Genomic DNA, 18,951 nt, shown 5'->3' on the forward strand with positions numbered 1-18,951 from the left:
GGAAATGATCATACTCATCCTAGTAGCCTCATGGGGGTGCTCCAAGAATCAAAAGAGCTTTCTTCCCAAATATGTGAGCCGCTCTACGAATGTTCTCGGGGCCTGAATGGCCCTTGCTGGCTCTGGAATGGCTGTTCATTTCCTTTAGCTCCAAGGGGAACTTACAGATGTGTGAACTTACAAATTTTACTCTTTGGGGAGTATTTTAAATTTCATCTTAAAAGAGAAAGAGTAAAAATGAAGAATCTTAAGAAAGACTATATAGTGGCAGAATTTTGTGCCCTCTGACTTTTAGGAGCCACGTATTGGTATCATTCCAGGGAGAAGGTGGCGCCCAGAGAGCCCCCTCAAGCTAGCTAGAATTCCAGGAGCTAGGACTCAGACTTCCCACTTCCCATTCCCATGCCCCACTTCCCACCCCCGCCCCGCTCCCACCCCCATAAGAAACAAAGTTAGTCCATCTCCAGGCAAGCACCCATCTGGTCATAGATGGGGCCCTACCCTAGCCCAGGGCATATCACAAGTAGGGTATTCCAGGCAGCCAGCAGGACTGATGGCAGCCCCTTCCTTTAGTCCCCAAGCTCAGGATCAGGAGGGAAGAGGGAGAGACAAGGTACTGCTTCTTGGGTCATCCTGCCACCAGCCCTCAAGACCTTCTGGACAATTGCCTACTCCAAATCTCAGGCTACCAGAGCCATTTGTAGTCCTGGTGGTTGATGGTTTGGCCATGGGAGTGTGGCTTGGTAGGAAAGAAGCGAGGAAGAAATGAGGAAAGTTGTGCTGAGCCCAGTGGGGTTCCTGCCACCCTCATCCTGGGGCTTAGGTCCCTGGGGCTTTCTGCTTCTCACTGCCTTCACAGCCCCTAACCTCCCCACTCCCCCATAGGCACAACTGGGGAACCAGGGCTCAGTGAGTTCTGAAAAGAGAGTCACATATCACTCAGGCAAGAATGCACCTATGCAACAGACACAGAGCCCCTGCACGAAGCTTGCAGATCCACCAGTAACAAGCATCTTGGGCCGAGGCCAAGGATGAGGAGTCCGGAGGCAGAAGACCTGGTTGTCAGAGCTGGTTCCCGCTTCCATTAGCTAAGGGTCCTTGGGCAAGTTACTTAATCCAAGTCTCAGTTCGCTCATCTGCAAAATGGATTGTCGTGAGAGATAATGCAGGGTTGACCTGACACTCCCTTGAGATAATGAACATAAGCATCTGTAAGACGTGAAGCTTGATACAAATATCCCATAAGATACACATTCACCAGCTTGACTTCCCATCCCCTGCCACAGCCTCCCTGAAGCTCATAGACTTGCCAAGAGCTCTCACGGCCCATGGTACCAGGTGCCAGACCCACACACATTTACACACTGCATACTGTATAAATATAGGTTTTATTAATAATGGGTGAACTCCCACAAATACAACTGGCATCTCTGTGTGATGGGGAGAATCCGTGGCAGGGCAAGGAAGGTAGAGAGGTGTGTGTACAGGACAAAGGGGGGACAAGAGCCCTAGGGGAAGGTGAAATCAGAAGAAGAATGAGCCTGGACCCGCACCCCCAGGAAAGCTAGACATGTTCTAGGTGTGTCTGTCGCTCTGGTGCCGTGGGCATGCTGCTCTGGTGCCCAGGGCCCACCTTGGCTGATAGAAAGCAGGTGGAGAGACGCGGACAAGAGTTTGAATGAGCAGCAAGTGGCCATGGAAGGAGAGGGGGAGTGAGACCGCCAGCTTGACACACAAAAGAAGAGCCATGGGGTGGCAGCGGCCAAGTCCATCTTATGCTCATGCTTGTGCTCGTGTGGGCTCCTGCACTCCAGGGAGCTGGTGCCCTGTGCCACCCCTGGCTTGGGACGGAGGGAGGGAGGGAAGACTGGTGGGTAGACACCTGCAGATCCTGGAGACGCCCCGGGCAGCACCAGCCTCATCCTTAGAATCAATGCGGAATCCCCAGGAGGAGGTTGACACAGCCCTTCCCACAGCACCCACCGTCACCACCACCATCACTCTTCCTGTGAGCCACAGCGGGACAGCGAGCGTGTGTAGGGCTGAGATTGCCTGTTCGCATATATGTGCCTGTAACTCAGGAGAGGTGAGGGAGCATTGTGGGACCAGGCGAGCAGCGAGAAAGGAGGCTTGGGTCTTCTCCCACTCACCCCCGAGAATAAAGTGCATTCTCCAGTTCCAGTGGCGGATGGGAGAGAAACACAGACATTATTGCAGAGGTGCCACAGGCCCAGCCCCCACCAGAGGTGACGGGGAGGAGTCCAGGGGACAGCCCACGGCGCCAGGCCTCTCCAATCCCCAGGATTGGGAGGGATGATCCAGACAGAAAACCCAGCTTCTGTCCCAACAGATTGTCCAAATCAGCCAGGGTCTAGGGGCAGGGAGAGGTGAGGAGGAGGAAGAGACTTCCAGAGTCCATCCCTGCTCCATTCCAACGTCCAAATGGGACATCCAGGGGACCCCACCAGGGCCCAGCCCTGGAACACCAACCTTATAACAGCCCAGTTTAGAAACACTTGTGTGGTGGGGACCCCCAGGGGGGCCACTTTGGTCAGTTGTCAGGGGGCCTGGAGAGCCTGGGGCTCCCAGACAGACAACAGAGGAGGGGAGTTGTGGGGGCAGAAGGCGGGTGGCAGCCTCCCCGTGGTCTTTGCATGCAGATGTTGGAAAGAGGAGGGAGGAAGCTACAGACCTACAGATCGCATCAACTTGGGAAGACTCCTGGGCGTGGCGGGGAGGCCTGGCACCCCCAGCCCCAGGGCCACAGCTGGGAGCGCAGTCCAACAGCCAGCCTGTGGAGGATCTGAGAGAGGGGAGGACGGCTGCACCAGCAGCCAGGGCCCAAGTCTACAAGGTTAAAACAGTCCCAAAGGGCCGGGGCCGGGGGCTTCCTGCTGCAGGGGCTGGGGCGCAGGCCAGGGCAAAGCTCTATCTCTCTGACTTGACCCGGTAACGGAGCACAAGGTATGCCAGCAGCCGCAGGGCCAGAAAAAAGATGCCCAAGACCAGGAAGTCCATGTAGAGCTTGGCATCCTCCACATCCAGCGCTCGGAGGATGCTCTGTGGTTCCTGGAAAGGGCAGCGTTCCTCCAAGCAGGTCAGGTCTCCTCGCTCCATGCCATAGATGGTCAGAATCACACCCTCAAAGCCATACCTAGGCAAGCAAGGGCATCAGAGCGGGACACAGAGCACAGGGACCCTGCTCCCTGGGCAAACTGCTAGAGCCCAGGTGCAATCTCTCACGCTTGGGGCGTGGCCTCCTACAGGGAGGAGCAGGGGCAGATGGTGAGGAAGGGGCACCGACCTGACATAGGAGAGGTAGGAGCTCCACTGCAGGTAAGTGGGGATGGTTTTGAAGCTGACAAAGAAACCGGAGAACAAGAGGACAGGGATGGCGGTAACTGGGCCCACAAATGTGGCCACCTGGAGGGGAGGGAAGGCGACCGGGCCGTCACAGGGGTGATCTGGACAGACCCAGGACTGGGGTGGCCCCCAGGTTTCCCATAGATCCATCCCATTCCTTAGGCCAGCCCCTGATTCCTTCCAGCAGACTCCGTCCCCCCTCTTGGGGGTCGCCACCCACCAGCCCCTCACCTGTAGGGAGTTGGAGGCAGCTCCAATCAGCAGCCCCAAAGACTGGGCCACCAAGGCCGTGGCGGTGGCCAGGGCTGAGAAGAGCAGGAAGCGGCTGGTCTCAGCTGGCTGGCCTGTCATCCAGTACACGATGCTGCAGTACACCACCGGGCACACCACCTGGGGAGTGCGCACAGGGCTGGGCAGAGGCCAAGACCCTCCACTCCCCCCAGGCAGAACCTCCAGGACAGCAATTGCTAGAGCATCCGTGCCTGCTCCGGCCTCTGCACTCCTGTTAACGCAGTCGCATGAACTTGACACATCCCCTTCCACCCCGGCTCTGAGAACCTCATTCATCCTCCAGTCTCACCTCTTCCATCAGGCCCGCTCGGACCCGTTCAGGCACGGTGACTTCTCTGAAGGTCCTTCCCATCTGGACCAGCATATTCCTTATATTGTTAATTAATTAACTGTATATATGAGAGGGTTTTGTTCCCCTGGATGCCATCAACTCCTGGAGGACAGGGACCGAGCCTACCACGTACAGTAGGGCAAGTTCTTCCCTGCACAAGGCGCCCAACCAAGAGGCAACCAGAGGTGGAGCCCCAGCTGAGCTCTTCTCACCCTAGCACAGTGCAGCCTCCACCCTGAGGAAGGGACACGTTTTCTAACTTGCTTAAAGGTGCCCTACGGATTATTGGTGGCCCTGGTGCTTGGAACAGGGTAGTGGAAGTACTTTACATGTATTAACTCATTTCCTTCTCATAAACAATCCCGAGGTAGATACAAGCATCATTCCATTTTATAGATGAGACCCTAAAGCAAAGAGTGATTAGGTGACTTGCCCAATGTCTCACAGCTAACGAGGAGCAGAACGGCTCCAGAGCCCACGCTATTCTCTACTGCCTCGAATAAGATTCACAGAGTCATCTGTAGGGCTGTTATTTTCATCATTTTCTGTTTGTCCTCTCTTATTCTCACCGGAACATAAGTTCCACAAGGTCAGGACTACTTCCATCATGTTTGTTGCTATATCCCTAGTGCCTGGCATGGAGCCTGGTGCATGGTAGGTGCTCACCACCTGTTGCTAAGTGAGAAGAAGTCAAGGAAAGGATGGCAGGTAACAAGGTTAAGGGAGGCAAGCAAGCAAGGATGGAAGGAGCAAGACAGGAGGGAGGCAGTGGCGGGGGAGGAAGAGGCTCACCTGGAAGGGCACATCGGCCATGGTCTTGGCCAGGTAGTACGCTTTGAGGCTGTACCAGTAGTTGAGATGCTCCCTCATGAAGACGGCCATCTCTAAGGGGACTGAGGACACAGGCCGATTAGGCACAGCTGTCCAGCACCCTGGGCTTACCCCGTGCCTCCCACTCCCGTCCCACGCCCAGGGCAGCTCGGCTCACAGGTGAGCACAGTTGGCATCAGGGCGGCAAACATGAGGAAGAGCATGGAGAAGAAGAGGCAGCCCGTGTTGTTGAAGACCTTGCTGGCATCGTCACCGATGTGCAGGTAGAGGAGACCAATAAGCACGCCGATCACCACATGGGACATAAACCGCAGGTGGGTCAGGACCTGTGTGAGGGGTGATGACGAGGAGTGGGGATGGATCACAGGCTAGGGATGGGCAGGTCACACTTGGGTAGGAATGTGGGCATGCCCTCACAAGCACAGGGACCCACAGGGGGCATTAGGGGGAGCTGTTGGGGGAGGGGCCCCATCACCATCCCAGCTGCTGGGATCCTACACCCAACAAGGCCAGGCTTATGCCAGCCTCCCCTCCCCCAACCTGATGTCTCACCGTGTCCCTGAGGATGGACAAGAAGGTCCTCTTGAAGAGGATGCAGAACTGTGTGAGGGTGCTGGTGGCAAACGTGTGGCTTTCAATGGGATCCACTTCCTGGAGGGAGGACACTGGATCAGGTGAGCCTACCCTACCCCCCACCACGCACCCAGCTCAGCTGGTGGGAAAACCCCTGAGCCCGTCCCTGGGGCAAGGGTCCTCCAGAATTCTCCACCATTGAGTTGGGTACCTGGAAGCTGGCCTTAGCGGTGTGAATCAGAGTGGGATTCAGAGCGAGACACAAAGAGGGAGAAAAAACTTGGGAGGGAGGAGATAGAAAGGAGTTAAGGACACCCATGGGGGCTACTAATAGATCAGTCACTTCTCTTTATTTATTTTATTCATTTATTTATTTTTTTGGCCGCACTGCGCAGCTTACTGGCCGACCAGGGATCGAACCCACACCCTTGGCAGTGAAATCACAGAGTCCTAACCACTGGACCACCAGGGAATTCCCCAGTCACTACTCTTTAATCCATTGAAAACATTTACCCTAAGGGTATAATACCTTTATGCCACCAGTTTCACAATATTATTAACAATGATAATAATGATGACAAAAAAAAATAATGATGACAACAGCAACAATAACCCTCCCAGTCTTCCAGGGTTATAGTATCTCACTTAAGGAAAAGAGCTGGCATGGAATGAACACCAACTGTACCAGCTACGGTGCGAAGAGCTTTGTGTGATGATCTAATCAGTCCCCCCAATAACCCTGTGAAATAAGTATCATCACCTCCAAGTTAGTGATGATAGTAAACCACACTGGTCACGAGGCCAGAGACAGCTTCAGTCTTGCTTACCAGGTGGCACTAAGGACAACGTGCTACAGATGCTCAGTAAGAATTTGTTGAACAAATGAATGAGAAAGTCGAAGCTCAGAGGGGTTAAGTAATGTGCCCAAAGTCACACAGCTAATAGCAGATCTATTCCAAGTCCTGGGTTCTTTCTAAGTACCCAGTGGTTGTGATGCCTCTGGGGCATGTCCTCTTTGGCAGGGCCATGTCCAAGGTCCTCTCTCTCCTCCCCCACTCTGCACTCTGCCCTCTCCACCCCTACTCACCGGAGGGCAAGGGGGACAGGGGGCAGGGACCTCATTCTTCTCAGGGCTGCTCTTCTTCTCTGCCATGGCACAGAGCCCATTCTGCACAGCCCTGAACAGCAGGGGATTCAGGTCTCCGTACTCGCCAGAGGCCACCTCGATGACTGGGGGACACAGAGGGGTGTGCTCAGCTAAGATCTATCCTTGCTTCCCAAGGGCAAGCCAGCCCTTCCTAGGGTGTGCGCGGAAGGCAGGCGACAGTGAGATCTCTGCCCCTGGGAGGCCCAAATGCATGATCTGAACCCCCAGGTTTGGCCCGCCACCATAACCCAGCCCCTACCAACAGGCCCCCACTCACTGAAGTCAGCTGGGTTGTGGTAGGTGGGGCAGTGCAGGCCGAGCCCCTTCAGATAGGGGATCAGGTTGGTGACCACGCCCTTGAAGATGCACTGACCCTGGCTCAGGATGTAGAGCTGAGGCAGAAAGAGAAGGACAAGGAAAACACCACGAGCGGGTCAGGCAGGCCCCACGACACCTCTACGGACCCCTTCCCTCTCCCTATCGCAGGCCGGTCACCTTTGAGTCCTAGAGACCCTCACCTTGTCAAACATCTCAAAGAGCTTGGCACTGGGCTGGTGGATGGTGCAGATGATAGTACGGCCCCCCTGGGCCAGAGACTTCATGAGGGACACCACTTGGAAACAGGAAGCGCTGTCCAGACCACTGTCCAGAGAGAGGCCACCAGGGGGCGGGGTGAGGTGGGCAGAGACAAGGGAAGGGACTGTTTGGGTGGGGCAGCTGCTATGAGGGCGAGGGAGCTGGCAGGAAGGGGGTCACCCTGGCCATCGCTTTATCCCATCCACACTGTACGATTCAGGCATTTGGAGGTACCAAGAAGCCCAGAGTACTGTTAGGTGTAACAAGCTATTATTAAGCACCTGTTGAATGCCAGGCACTGGGATTACAAAGATGAATAAATAAGACATAGACTCTGGTTGGGAGGGAGAGAGAGAGAAATGCACAGATCATTTGAGGTAATGTGCACCATGCTGTAGAAACATGGGGTGAAGTGGGGGGAGGATTCAGCTCTGTTGTACAAAGGTGTTGGAGGGGAGTCAGAAAAGGTTCCTGAGTGCGTCTGGCAGAAGAAAGAGCGAAGCCAGGTGAGGGAGGGAGGAAGGGCAGGTGCGGTGGTGAAGGGCATTCCAGGCAGAAGACACAGCATGTGCAAAGCTCAGAGGCATGAAACACATGGCTGGACTAAGAGAATTATAAGTGATTCAGTATTATTAGAGCATGAAATACAAGACAGTGTGAAGCAAGACGTGAGGCCAGAGAAATAGGTTCAGACCAGGACCTTGTAAGTCCTCTGACTTCATTCTGAGGGCAAATGGGAATCACTGCATATTTTTAAGCAGGGGAGTGAGTATTGCCAGACTTTTCTTTTAGAAAGTTCACTCTGGTTGCAGTTTGGAAGAAGGATGGGCTGGGAGAGACTGGAGATGAGGAGATAGGAGTCTATTGCAGAAATGCAGGCAAGAGTTGATGATGTCCTGAATTTAAGCACTGGCACTAAGAATGGGGGTGGGGTGAATCTGAGAGATGGAAAAAGAACGTAGAAAAAGCAGGACTTGGCGATTGATTGGCTGTGGGGGAGAGAAGGAGCAGGCGAGGCGACATCTGTCAAGGAGGACATCGGGATTTCTGCTAGGGTGAAGGATGGGGCTGCTATGGCAACAGGACTGGCAGGGGTGGAGCCCTTCTCTGGTCCCAGGAGGCTGCAAACACATGCTCTTGTCTCCAGCAGTGGAGCAGATGCAGCCTCTAGCCCTGGCTCTGGGCTGAGGGGAGGAGGCATCCTGGTGGGAGAGGAGCGGGAGAGATACCTGGTGGGCTCATCAAAGAACATGACAGGTGGGTTGTTGACCAGCTCCAGGGCGATGGCCAGGCGCTTCCTCTGCCCTCCGGAGAGTAGGGCTGTCCTCGTGTGGGAGCAGGACATCAGGCCCAGTGCTGTCAGGATCTCTGTCACCTGGCCCGGCCGCCCACCCACCCCAGGTCAGCTTCAGAGTCTCTGCTTCCCCCAGCACCACCCCAATTTAAGTAAGCATCTCCCTGAAGCATGATGTCCCAGCCTTGGCCACCCCTCTCCTACCACCCAACTCGGGGGCCCCAGAACTCAGCAGCACTGAAAAGGGCAGCTGTCCCATCCCCCTCCCCCCACCCTCCCCCACTCACCAGCTCCTTCTTCACCTCCTGCTTCTCACTTAGCTTCAGGTTAGCAGAGACCTGGGGCCCAGAGAGAAGGCGGATCAGATATGTGTGGGAGGGGGCACAGGCTTGACCCCTTAGCCAATGGGAAGGACGGGGACAGCAGATACAGGGAGAACTAGGAGGAGGGGCTGGCCACCCTGCTCTCACCATCATGGCCTCCAACACTGTGAGGTGTGGCAGCAGCATGTCGTCCTGCATGATGTAACAGGACATCTTTCGGAAGGTCCTCAGTTCCCTCGGCCTCCCGTTGACCAGGATCTGCCCCTTCATTCCAGACTCCCTGAAGGAACGTTGGTTGGGGATGGGGCTCAGCGTCACTTCAGAACAACTTCTGTGCTCCCCAGGGGACCCCTCTGCCTGGTCCTGCCCCCACTCTACCCCAGCCTTGTCCTCACCTGTATCCTGCCAAGATGTTCATGAACGTGGACTTGCCAGCCCCTGAGGGGCCCATGATGCCAATCAGCTCCCGGCGGCAGAATTTACCTGATAGGCACTTAAGGAGAGTCTTATAACCTGCAGTGAGGGAGGGAGGAACTTTTGATCAGGGCTACAGTGAACAGAGACACCCCAAACTCTTAGGAGCCATGGCTGTCAGTGAAATAGGCAGTCCCTGCTCACTGTGAATTGGTTAGGATGGAGGAGAGACCCTCAGAGCCCCAACAATAACCTATACCCTCTCATCCCGTCCCCCTAGAAACGACCACCACTAATGTCAAAGTACCCAAGGTGACAATGTTCTTCTTTTTTTTTTTTAATTAATTAATTTATTTATTTTGGGCTGCATTGGGTCTTTGTTGCTGCGCGCGGGCTTTCTGTAGTTGCGGCGAGCGGGGGGCTACTCTTCGTTGCGGTGTGCAGGCTTCTCATCGCGATGGCTTCTCTTGTAGCGGAGCACAAACTCTAGGTACGCGGGCTTCAGTAGTTGTGGCTCACGGGCTCTAGAGCACAGGCTCAGTAGTTGTGGCGCACGGGCTTAGTTGCTCCGCGGCATGTGGGATCCTCCCGGACCAGGGCTTGAACCCTTGTCCCCTGCACTGGCAGCCGGATTCTTAACCATTGTGCCACCAGGGAAGCCCGGCAGTGCTCTTCTGAAGGTCGTGGGAAAACCTCCACATCTGACGGATGGGCGTGGAGAGGAGATCAAAGTTACAGTAGACTCTACTCTTCTGTAAACACAGCGGCCACTCGCTCATCCCCTCCAGGAAGGCTTTCCCAGCGATCCAGCCTGAGCTGGCTGGCTGTCCTCTGCACTCCCACAGCACTTCTCATATGTCAACACGTTTGTTACTTCATGTGCCTGCCCCTCATTCCCCTCCTCCAGCCTCTTAGTCAGTGAGCTCCTTGGGGGAAGGGTCTTTGTAACCTTAGCAGACTGGCTGGCACATACTAGATGCTCAGTAAGTGTTGGTTCTATGAGTGTGTGTTCTCAGAGCCTTGGCCTCATTCTAAAAAGCCTTCTTCGGGGTGCTCTCTCTGCCCACCAGGCTTGTCTCTGCAGACCCTAACATGGCCCAGTAAAGTCTCACCGTTCATTCACTCACTGGGAGGCAGCATATGCATTAAGAGAACCAGTTTGGAGTTGGGTGGATCTACGTTCAAATTCTGGCTCCGCACTTACCAGCTGTGTGACCTTGGGCAAGTTGCTTAACCTCTCTGAGCTCCAGGTCCCTCATCTGTAAAATGAGGATGATAATACCTATCTCATAGGGTTGCTATAAGGATTCAATGAGATAATATATGTAAAGCATATGACACAGTGCTTGGCACATAGAGCCCATTAAAAACAAGTGACATTTTATAATTAATCCCATTTGGCAAGCGCTTATTGATATATACTACATTCCAAGCTCTGTACCAGACAGTGCACCAAAAGAATGAGGAAGACATAGTTCCTGCACTCAAGATGGTGATAGTCTAGGTTAAAAAGATGGACAAGAAACCATCTATGGATCTGAAGAAAGATAAAATAAGGGTTATAACAGAAGTACAAATCATGTGCAATGAGAATGCAGAAAATGGAATTGATGAGGATGGAAGGGCAAGGGGAAAATCAGGAGTGGCTTCATGGAAGAGGTGGCATTTGAGCTAAGTCTTGAAGGATGAACAGCATTTCAAAATGGAAAAGGAAGGCAGAGGCTCTCCAGGCTTTGGGAGGAAAAGCTCTGCTATACAACAGCATATATGTAATACAATCCAGGGAACAAAGGGCAGAGACTCCATGGAGTCAACTGGTGAGACAAGTGGGTGGAGAGGAATGAAGCCAAGGAGGCTGGCCTTGCCTGCTGTGCTTGCAGACCTGCCTCAGTGAGGCGGAAACACCAATCCCCTACCAGGTACTTTGCTCACTACCACCCTCCTCCCACCCGTACGGAGCCCAATTCCCTCTCCATTCTACCTCCTTAGCAGAGGCAGTGAAGGGATGTGATCTTTCACCCTCCCTCCACAGAACCCAGCCGTCCCTCTGGACATATCCGGTCAGACAGGGGATCAGCTGCTGCCCACTCTGGGATCCTGATCACACCAAATGCCCGTATGGTGCTTTCCAGTTTACAAAGCTCATTGCCTCAGTCACTGCTGTAGCAACATGGATGAGGCAACTGGGGCCCAGAGACATCCAGTGACTTACCCAAGGTCACACACACAGCAAGTTCTTTACTGGGAGAGGGGAAGTCATGGATTCCGACCCTCTGCCTCATTCATCATCACCGTCAATTAGGAAGATGTGTGGTTGTGTGTGCCAGTGTATGCCTTTCAGAGCTACTCACAGGAAGCAATTTCTTTTGCAGGGGAAGAAATTGACAGTGATGACCCCTCCCTTCATTTAATCCCCACCAAGCACTCGATTGAACACTATTGCCGAATTCAAGTATCACCCTATGCTTGCCTTTCACAAAGCATTTTCACAGCTAACATCTCAGCTGAGCCGCACAACAAGCCTGTGTGGTGGGTATTCTTATCATCCCTGTTTACAGATGAGGAAAGTAAGGCCAAGAGAGGGTAAGCAGCCTGCCCAAAGTCACACAGCTTACAAGTGGCTAGGAACCCATGTCTTGGGACTCCTGCTGGACCACAACTGCTCAGCATGGGAGGGGCCTGCCATGCCTTCAGGATGGAGACCCACCACAGTTCTAGGTCTGCCTCAGTCAGTAACTCTCTTCACAATTTTATGAAGTCAATCCTTCAGGGCCTCCATTTCCTCATCTATAAAATAAGGATAGTATATCTCCTCCCAAGGACATAATAAGGTTACTATGAATAATAAGTAAGATAATTAATAATAATTAATAGAAAAGGGTTTTAAAAATCAAGAAATGTCCTTTGTAATTAGGAGAGGTGAGTGACAAATCCTTACGTGGGAAAGACAGAAATCTCCCTCTCTCCACGCCCCTTGCTCTTTTTCCTCTCTGCCTACCTCTGATTGCCTTCTGTCCTCCAGAGAAGGGGACAGGGATTCAAGTGAAAAGAGAAGGCAGAAAGGGGAGGACAGAGGGCAGAGAAAGGGGCAAGGGATGGACAAGACGGCAAAATGGCCAGTAAAGCAGAATGGGGCTGGCAAGGACAAAGCAGGGAAGGACCTGGTCAGGGGTGCCCATTTGTTGTGGCTGGTGGCTTGAAGCAAGAGAGCTGGCCCATCTAGACACATTTCTTTTGTATCTTCATTTCTCCTTAAAACTGTGAGGGCTAGGAAAATAACAACTACCTCCTCATTGGAGGTAGCCGAGAGGCTGCTTAGGGTTAAGGTGCTGAGCACGGAGCCCGGATACCTCAGTTTCCAGTGGTTCAAGCCCTGTGACCTTTTGGTCCCTCGTGGGAGTGAGGGTAGGGAGTGCAGAGAGAGCTCAGGCTCAGCCCTGCTCTGAAGCACCCCAAACATTTCTTAAACCTCAGAGAACAATGTCCCAGCTCCACCTCTGATCCACACCCGGGCTCTGGAGAAAACCCCAGCTTCCCTATTCCCAGCTCAACCTGCCCAGGGCAGGGAGGGTGGGGTGGGGGGCAAAAGCTGCAAGGGATGCAGGAGATGCTTAGGGTTCAAAGGAACTCAGAGCCCCAGCCAGACCTTACCCCACTGTCCTAATGGGAGAAACAAGGAGGAGATGGGAATGCTTAACAGGGAAGTTAAGAGAGAGAAAGGAACGCTGCATGGAGAGTTGGAAAACCTGGCTTCTGGTCCCAAGTCTGCCACTTATTAGCTGTGTGACATTGGTCAAGTTACTCAACTTCTCTGGGCCTCAGTTTCCTTATTACTAATACATGGATGTCATCTATCCTGTCAAGCCTTCACCTTCCATGTCTCGGAGGACTTTGGCAAGAACGAAGTAAGAAGACAGGAATGAGAACATCTTTTAAAATTAGCAGAGCTCTGTAGGTCCAAGGATTTTTGCTAACCACTGAGGACAACCCCTGCAGCACAGCCCCTACTTTCTCATATCAGCCCTCAGAGGCAGGAGCTCTACCTGAAACAACGAAGGAAAACTCCTCATGGACCAGAGGTGATAGTGTCAACTTGGAAGAGGAAATAACCAATTGAACCTAGTGTCCCATGGTGCTTACAGGTGTAGGGGGAGTGCAGACCCCCGGCACCTCAGCTGTGTGCACAGTGAATGAGGTGCATAGATTTTAGTGGACCCGCTCCTGCCGGATTTGCAGATGAGGGGACATCCAGGCCTCATGCTCCCAAAGGGGCAACTCATGGGGGCTCACAACTCCCCATCAGGCTGCTCCCTTACCCCGTTTGCGCCAGCAGGGTCCCTCCCTCACGGAATAGGACAGCTCCACAAACTCGATGTCCACGGCTGAGCGCTTGGGTAGGTGGGAGAAGCGCTGGGCTTCGGTGATGTGGTTCTCCACCTTCTTCAGGTGTGTGGTCAGCATAGGGGGCTCCGCCCCATCCTCCAGAGCCACGGCCATGGCCACAGCCCCAGGTCCTAGTCCACAGCCCACGGCCTCCAGCGCCTTCTCCGCCATCACGCCGCCGCCGGCCTGCAGGGAGAGGGCCTGCTCAATTTGGGGCAGACCCCGATCCCTGGCTCAGAGCTCCTTTGCTTTCTAATGTGCCCTCGCCCCCACTCCCCACCTCCTTCTCAGAGTAGACCAGCTACTGGGAGCAGCCCACATCCCACCGCCAGAGCATCTGCCCTCCCCCAACCACCACTCCCCGCGCAACAACGATCAGTCCCGACCTCTCCTCGGTCCCGGGCAGCCCCAGCCCTAGCCTGGCCCCAGCTCGGCCCCTCGAAGCCCGCACCCGCTCCCTCCTCCCCACGGAGGCTCTAATCTCCTTACCCCGCAGGCCAGCAGCCCCAGGGGACTGGATGGGGGGTGGGTGGGAAGGGGAGGCTGGCGGAGACTGCAGGCTAGGAGGTCAGGGTAGCAGGGTGAGCACAGGGTGGACCAGGAGAAGGCGGAGGAAGAGGAGGCTCTGGGCCTCCCGTTGCGTTCCCTCCCCATCCCTGGGCGAGACGCCCTGGCTAGCCCCTCCCGCCTGCGCCCCTCGGTCCGCGCGCCCTGGGCTCTCCCCAGAGATGGGCGCACCACCGGGACTCAAAATCCCCACTGCCAACTAAGCCCCCCATGGCGGGCTCATCCCCCTCCCATCTTCCGCAAGCCTGGTCACCTTGAGGTGCCCCCGGGCCGGTGCGGAGCCGAGATGCTTAGCGCTGCCGCGGGCGGAGGATGGAGACTCCAGGCCCTCTTACCTGCCTTCGGCTGCGGCACCAGCGTCCCGGCTCCCGGTCCCGGCGGCCGGGCCGGGCCGGGGCCGGGCCGGGGCGGGCGACAGGGGAGGGCTCGGGCCTCAGGTCTGAAGAGAGATGACAGGGTTGGGGAGGGGCGACAGGGGCGCGCCCCTACTCAGCTTGGCCGCGCACACCTGGTTCCCTGAGCCCGATCTTCGGTACCTTGTCCTCCCGAACCCGCCGGGCGACTGCGCTCTCCTCCAAGCTGCTGCTCGCCCTTCCCGCTGTTCTTAAAGAGCCCGCGCCGCCCCGCAGCCCGCGGGGGGCGAGGACGGCGAAGGGGAGCGACGCGTCGGCGACGTGGGGTGCCGCAGCGAGTGCAGTTGTGGACCCGGGACTGGGGAATTGGTAGCGAAGGGCCGACTTGGTGGCACTGAGGAAGGGAGAGCTGAAGTCACTCAGTGGGGACACGTCCCTGGATTACAGACTATACAACTGTGGTGGCGGAGGGGGAGGGGAATTGGGGGTGCAGATTCCGTCACTCTCAAGGGATTGTGGAGCTGTCAGCCTGTCTGCACCACCACCACCACCCCCCATTAATTTCCCTCAGTTCTGGCCCTTGAGCTCAGGCATCCCCTGGGAATCCCCAAACTAGATAAAAATGCTTTGAAAGCAAGAATCGTGGGACATCCTCCCTCCCCCCACCCCTCCCCCGCCTACCCTTTCCCTCTCTAAGGGCGAGGAGACTAGTTAAAAAGAGACAGAGCGTGGCTGCTTTGGGAGAGCTTGCAGGCAGCTCCAAGGTTAAACTGGTACCCAGAGCACAGCCTGCTCCAACTGTAGAAATGTTTATGCTCCCAGGCAAATTCAGGCCTTTAAGACAGGCATTGCCTGATGCTGGGGGCACATGTGTGCCAGGGCGTGCACAGGGCTCACAGAACACTGTCTTTGGCGTCTTCTCACATACGTGTGCATTCTCTCCCTCACCCGACAAGCCTTCAAAAGTGCCCAGAGCACTCTTGGGGTTTTCCCCTGCTCCGCGCCTTCCTCAGGCAACTCCTCTTGGCCCCCGCCTGCCCCCGCCCCAGTCTTCAAGGGGTAAGTAGGTTAACCAGCAGAGACACGTGACCTGAGCTTTTAAATTCCCACCTGTCCCACAGCAGAGACGGATGGGAGGGGAGGCTGCTGGTACTGCTGCTGTAGCTGAGGCTTCTCCTTGCTGCAGCAGACGAGAGGTTACTAGCAGTCAAACCTCTCGCCCGCTGGTCCCCCCCTCTGCCAGCCTCTCTGAAGCCTGGAGGCTGGCGGCCCCTGCAGGACGTCTCCAGGCCCCACCCTGTGACTTAGAGTTTCATACAGCCCTCTCTACCTTCCCCTGACCCCATGCGCCACATCACCACTGTTCCTCAGGAACCCCCATTCTCCAAGTTAACCCCCAGTGCTCTACTGTAGAGTCCCCCCCAACAGTTGCATTCTCTCATTTAATCCTCACAATACCCCTATGAGGCTGGTGTTACAACCTCTCTTTACAGATAAAGAAACTGAGGCATAGTACGGTTAACCATGTGTCAAGAGGACACATTTAGTTGGTAACAGAACACGGCTTAAACCCTAAAGTCCTCTCTGCTATGAAGCCTCTGGGAACCCTATTCCCAAATGGACTGTCTCCCTCCACTTCCTAGACAGGCTCTTCATTCTCTCAAGATAACTCCATAGCTTAATGACACTCCCCCCCACTCCCTGGCATACAACTTTCCAATTTTCAGGAAAATTTCCTCCCCTCCCTTAGAAATGCTCTGTCCCCATTCCTCAGGACAGCCTTCCCTATCTTCAGAGACCAACATTTCCAAGCCTTCTGCCAGTTTTCCACCCTGTGCGGTTCATACCCCCTGCCCCAGAGCAGTAGTCCTCAGCCCTGATTGAGAGTTAGCATCACTTGGGGACTTTCAAAAAGATGTTTAGGGCTTCCCGGTGGCGCAGTGGTTGAGAGTCCGCCTGCCAGGTTCGTGCCCCGGTCCGGGAAGATCCCACATGCCGCGGAGCGGCTGGGCCCGTGGGCCATGGCTGCTGAGCCTGTGCATCCGGAGCCTGTGCTCCGCGACGGGAGAGGCCACAACAGTGAGAGGCCCACGTACCGCAAAAAAAAAAAAAAAAGATGTTTAGATAACACTCCAAAGCAGTTCATGCTGATCTCTGAGGTAGGATCCAGGCATTAGTATTTTAAAATGCTCTCCAACTGATCGCACTGAGTGGGCAAAGTTGAGAACCACTGCCCTGATGAACCTTCCATTCCCTGGGTTAGAACACCTGTCATGCAGCCACTAAAAGTCTTTCTCTTCCCTGAAACAGGCCTCCCCATTCTCTAGGACACAGGACACCCTCTCCCCATTTTGTGAACACATCTTCCATGTCCTGAATTTGCAGTCAGGAGATTTGCATTCTACCCTTTGTGCTTTTACTAGTTTTGTACTCAAGCAAATTTCTCCACCTCTCTGAGTCTCATCCATGTCATGGGGATGATAAAAAAATCCTACATATCTGCCTCTCAGAAGAAAAGGTTCTTATGAGATTCAAATGTTCAAGTGCTTAGCAATAGATGATGATTGTTAATTCTCAAGAACAGATCATACATCCTTACTCTCCAGGTCAGACTTACCATGGTTCAAGGTCATTTCTTTTCCTGCAGAAGAATCTCCCATTTCCTTGGCAAAGGAGGGGAAACTACATTTGCTGAATACCTGCTACGTGCTAGGCTCTCAGCATAGAGATATGATCTCTGAAGAAAGAGCTAGGTCTGTCTCTTTCTCCCCTGAATTCCCAGAACTTGTGCACAGGAAACCCACTGTATAGCCATGTATTGAATAAACAGTCTAACCAGTCCCCACAACAAATTTATGAGGCCAGTATTATCCTCCCATGTTTCAGATAAGGAAACTGAAGCTCAGAAATGTTAAGTACAAGTATGAGGTCACACAGCTCATGTCATGGATCCAGGGATCCAAAACCTAGACTACACATTCTAAACGATGACTTGATCTACTATGTCCAACTTCCTCATTCCCTAATAGTGTCACCTTCCCATTTTATGAAGCAGATCCGTCTCCACTCCCCTGAACAGGCTTCTTCCCATTCTAGGATATAAAAGTTTTCCAACCTTCTAGAGGTCCACTAGGAGAGACCCTTCCCATTCTGGGAGATACCCCCAACTCCTTCCACATACCTTCCAAGACAGAACTTTGACTCCGTAGAACGCACACCTCTAACTCCTGGAAGAGACCTTGTAACTCGAGAGCAGTAGTTCTCAAGCTTAGCACACATGAGTATCCCCTGGAGGGCTCCTTACAACACAGATCACGAGGCCCCCTTCCCAGAGTTTCTGAGTCAGTATCTGGGATAGAGCCAGAGAATTTGCATCTATAATAAGTCCCCAGGTTATGCTGATGTTGCTAATCTGGGGGCATGCTTTGATTTCTCATCCTCCGAACGAATTTCCAATCTCCTACCATGGTCTTTCCCTCAATGCCCAAAATGGATCCTCCTCCCCTTTCCTCAAATAGACCTCCTCCATTCCCTGCAATTGATCCTCTCCTATTTCTAGGATCCTCCCCAATTCCCATCCCAGAGCCTCCCCTCCCACCACCAAGCCAGCCTCCATCCAGAACAGGTGCCCTAGACCCAGATAGGTAAGTGTTGGTGATAACTGCCTTGTGAGGAGCAAGGCAGAAGCAGAAAATTCCTGCCTCAGCTTAGTGCTGGGAGCTAATCTAGCAGACACAGGGTGCTCTGGGCAGGGATTTGTGGGAGAAGCAGTTGATAAGGAGCTTTATGGACTTATGGGGAAAGGGGGATAGCAGGATCCTATGGGAGCTGGAAAGGAATTGGATTGTGGACTTTGGAACCGACCCAGTTCTGCTTTCACCACCCCAGGTTTCTGGTCCACCCTGACAGTCTCCCTCTCTCTCTCTCATCTTTGGATAGAAAGATTTTCAACTGTATTTGTCAGTGGAAGGACCCTCTGCTGGCCACTTGGGGAACTGCAGCTCAGGCCTGGGAGAGTGTGGCAGATAAAGCGGGAGGCTGCTGGAGACAGTCAGTAAAGGTGGGTATAGGCACCTGAGTCCGGGCAGTGGAGGGGTACCTACTAGGCAGAGTCCCGGCTGTTGCCTTTTAAAAAAAAATCCTTATTGTTAAAAAATATGAGAATATAACATATATAACAAAATCAAGCAATACTGAAGTATATTTTTAAAATGTGGTATTTATCTCTCCATTTCTTACCTGTGACGTAGTTCCATTTCCTTTTCTTTAAATTTTTTAAAATAAGTTTTTTTTTTTTCTTTTGGCTGCATTGGCTCTTCGTTGCTGCGAGCGGGCTTTCTCTAGCTGCGGCGAGCGGGGGCTATTCTTCGTGGCGGTGTGCGGGCTTCTCATGGCGGTGGCTTCTCTTGTTGCAGAGCACAGGCTCTAGGTGCACGGGCTTCAGTAGTTGTGGCACGTGGGCTCAGTAGTTGTGGCTCGCGGGCTCCAGAGCGCAGGCTCAGTAG

The 18,951-nt window shown here is 53.9% G+C and overlaps 1 protein-coding gene across 2 annotated transcripts; it reads right to left on the reverse strand.

Moving 5' to 3' along the window:
* Nucleotides 1-1,369: 1,369 nt before the first annotated feature.
* Nucleotides 1,370-14,909, reverse strand: ABCG4 (ATP binding cassette subfamily G member 4). Of its 2 annotated transcripts, XM_027082067.1 has the most exons (15): nt 14,429-14,909; nt 13,460-13,712; nt 9,125-9,242; nt 8,877-9,009; nt 8,694-8,744; nt 8,342-8,487; nt 7,055-7,178; nt 6,814-6,928; nt 6,477-6,619; nt 5,369-5,467; nt 4,974-5,142; nt 4,778-4,878; nt 3,595-3,753; nt 3,305-3,423; nt 1,370-3,154 (listed from the first exon to the last, which is right to left on the reverse strand). In XM_027082067.1, the coding sequence occupies exons 2-15, from the start codon at nt 13,695-13,697 to the stop codon at nt 2,929-2,931; spliced, it is 1,941 nt and encodes a 646-aa protein (XP_026937868.1). In that variant the 5' UTR covers nt 13,698-13,712; nt 14,429-14,909; the 3' UTR covers nt 1,370-2,928. The 2 variants fall into 2 exon arrangements, with proteins under 2 accessions (XP_026937868.1, XP_026937869.1); XM_027082068.1 differs by lacking the exons at nt 13,460-13,712; nt 14,429-14,909 and adding an exon at nt 10,348-10,402.
* Between the last annotated feature and the right edge of the window lie 4,042 nt (nt 14,910-18,951).

This window comes from Aethalodelphis obliquidens, unplaced genomic scaffold (genome assembly GCF_003676395.1).
Source record: "Aethalodelphis obliquidens isolate GAN/ISIS:26980383/991018 unplaced genomic scaffold, ASM367639v1 scaffold46, whole genome shotgun sequence".
NCBI classification, from domain to species: Eukaryota; Metazoa; Chordata; class Mammalia; order Artiodactyla; family Delphinidae; genus Aethalodelphis; species Aethalodelphis obliquidens.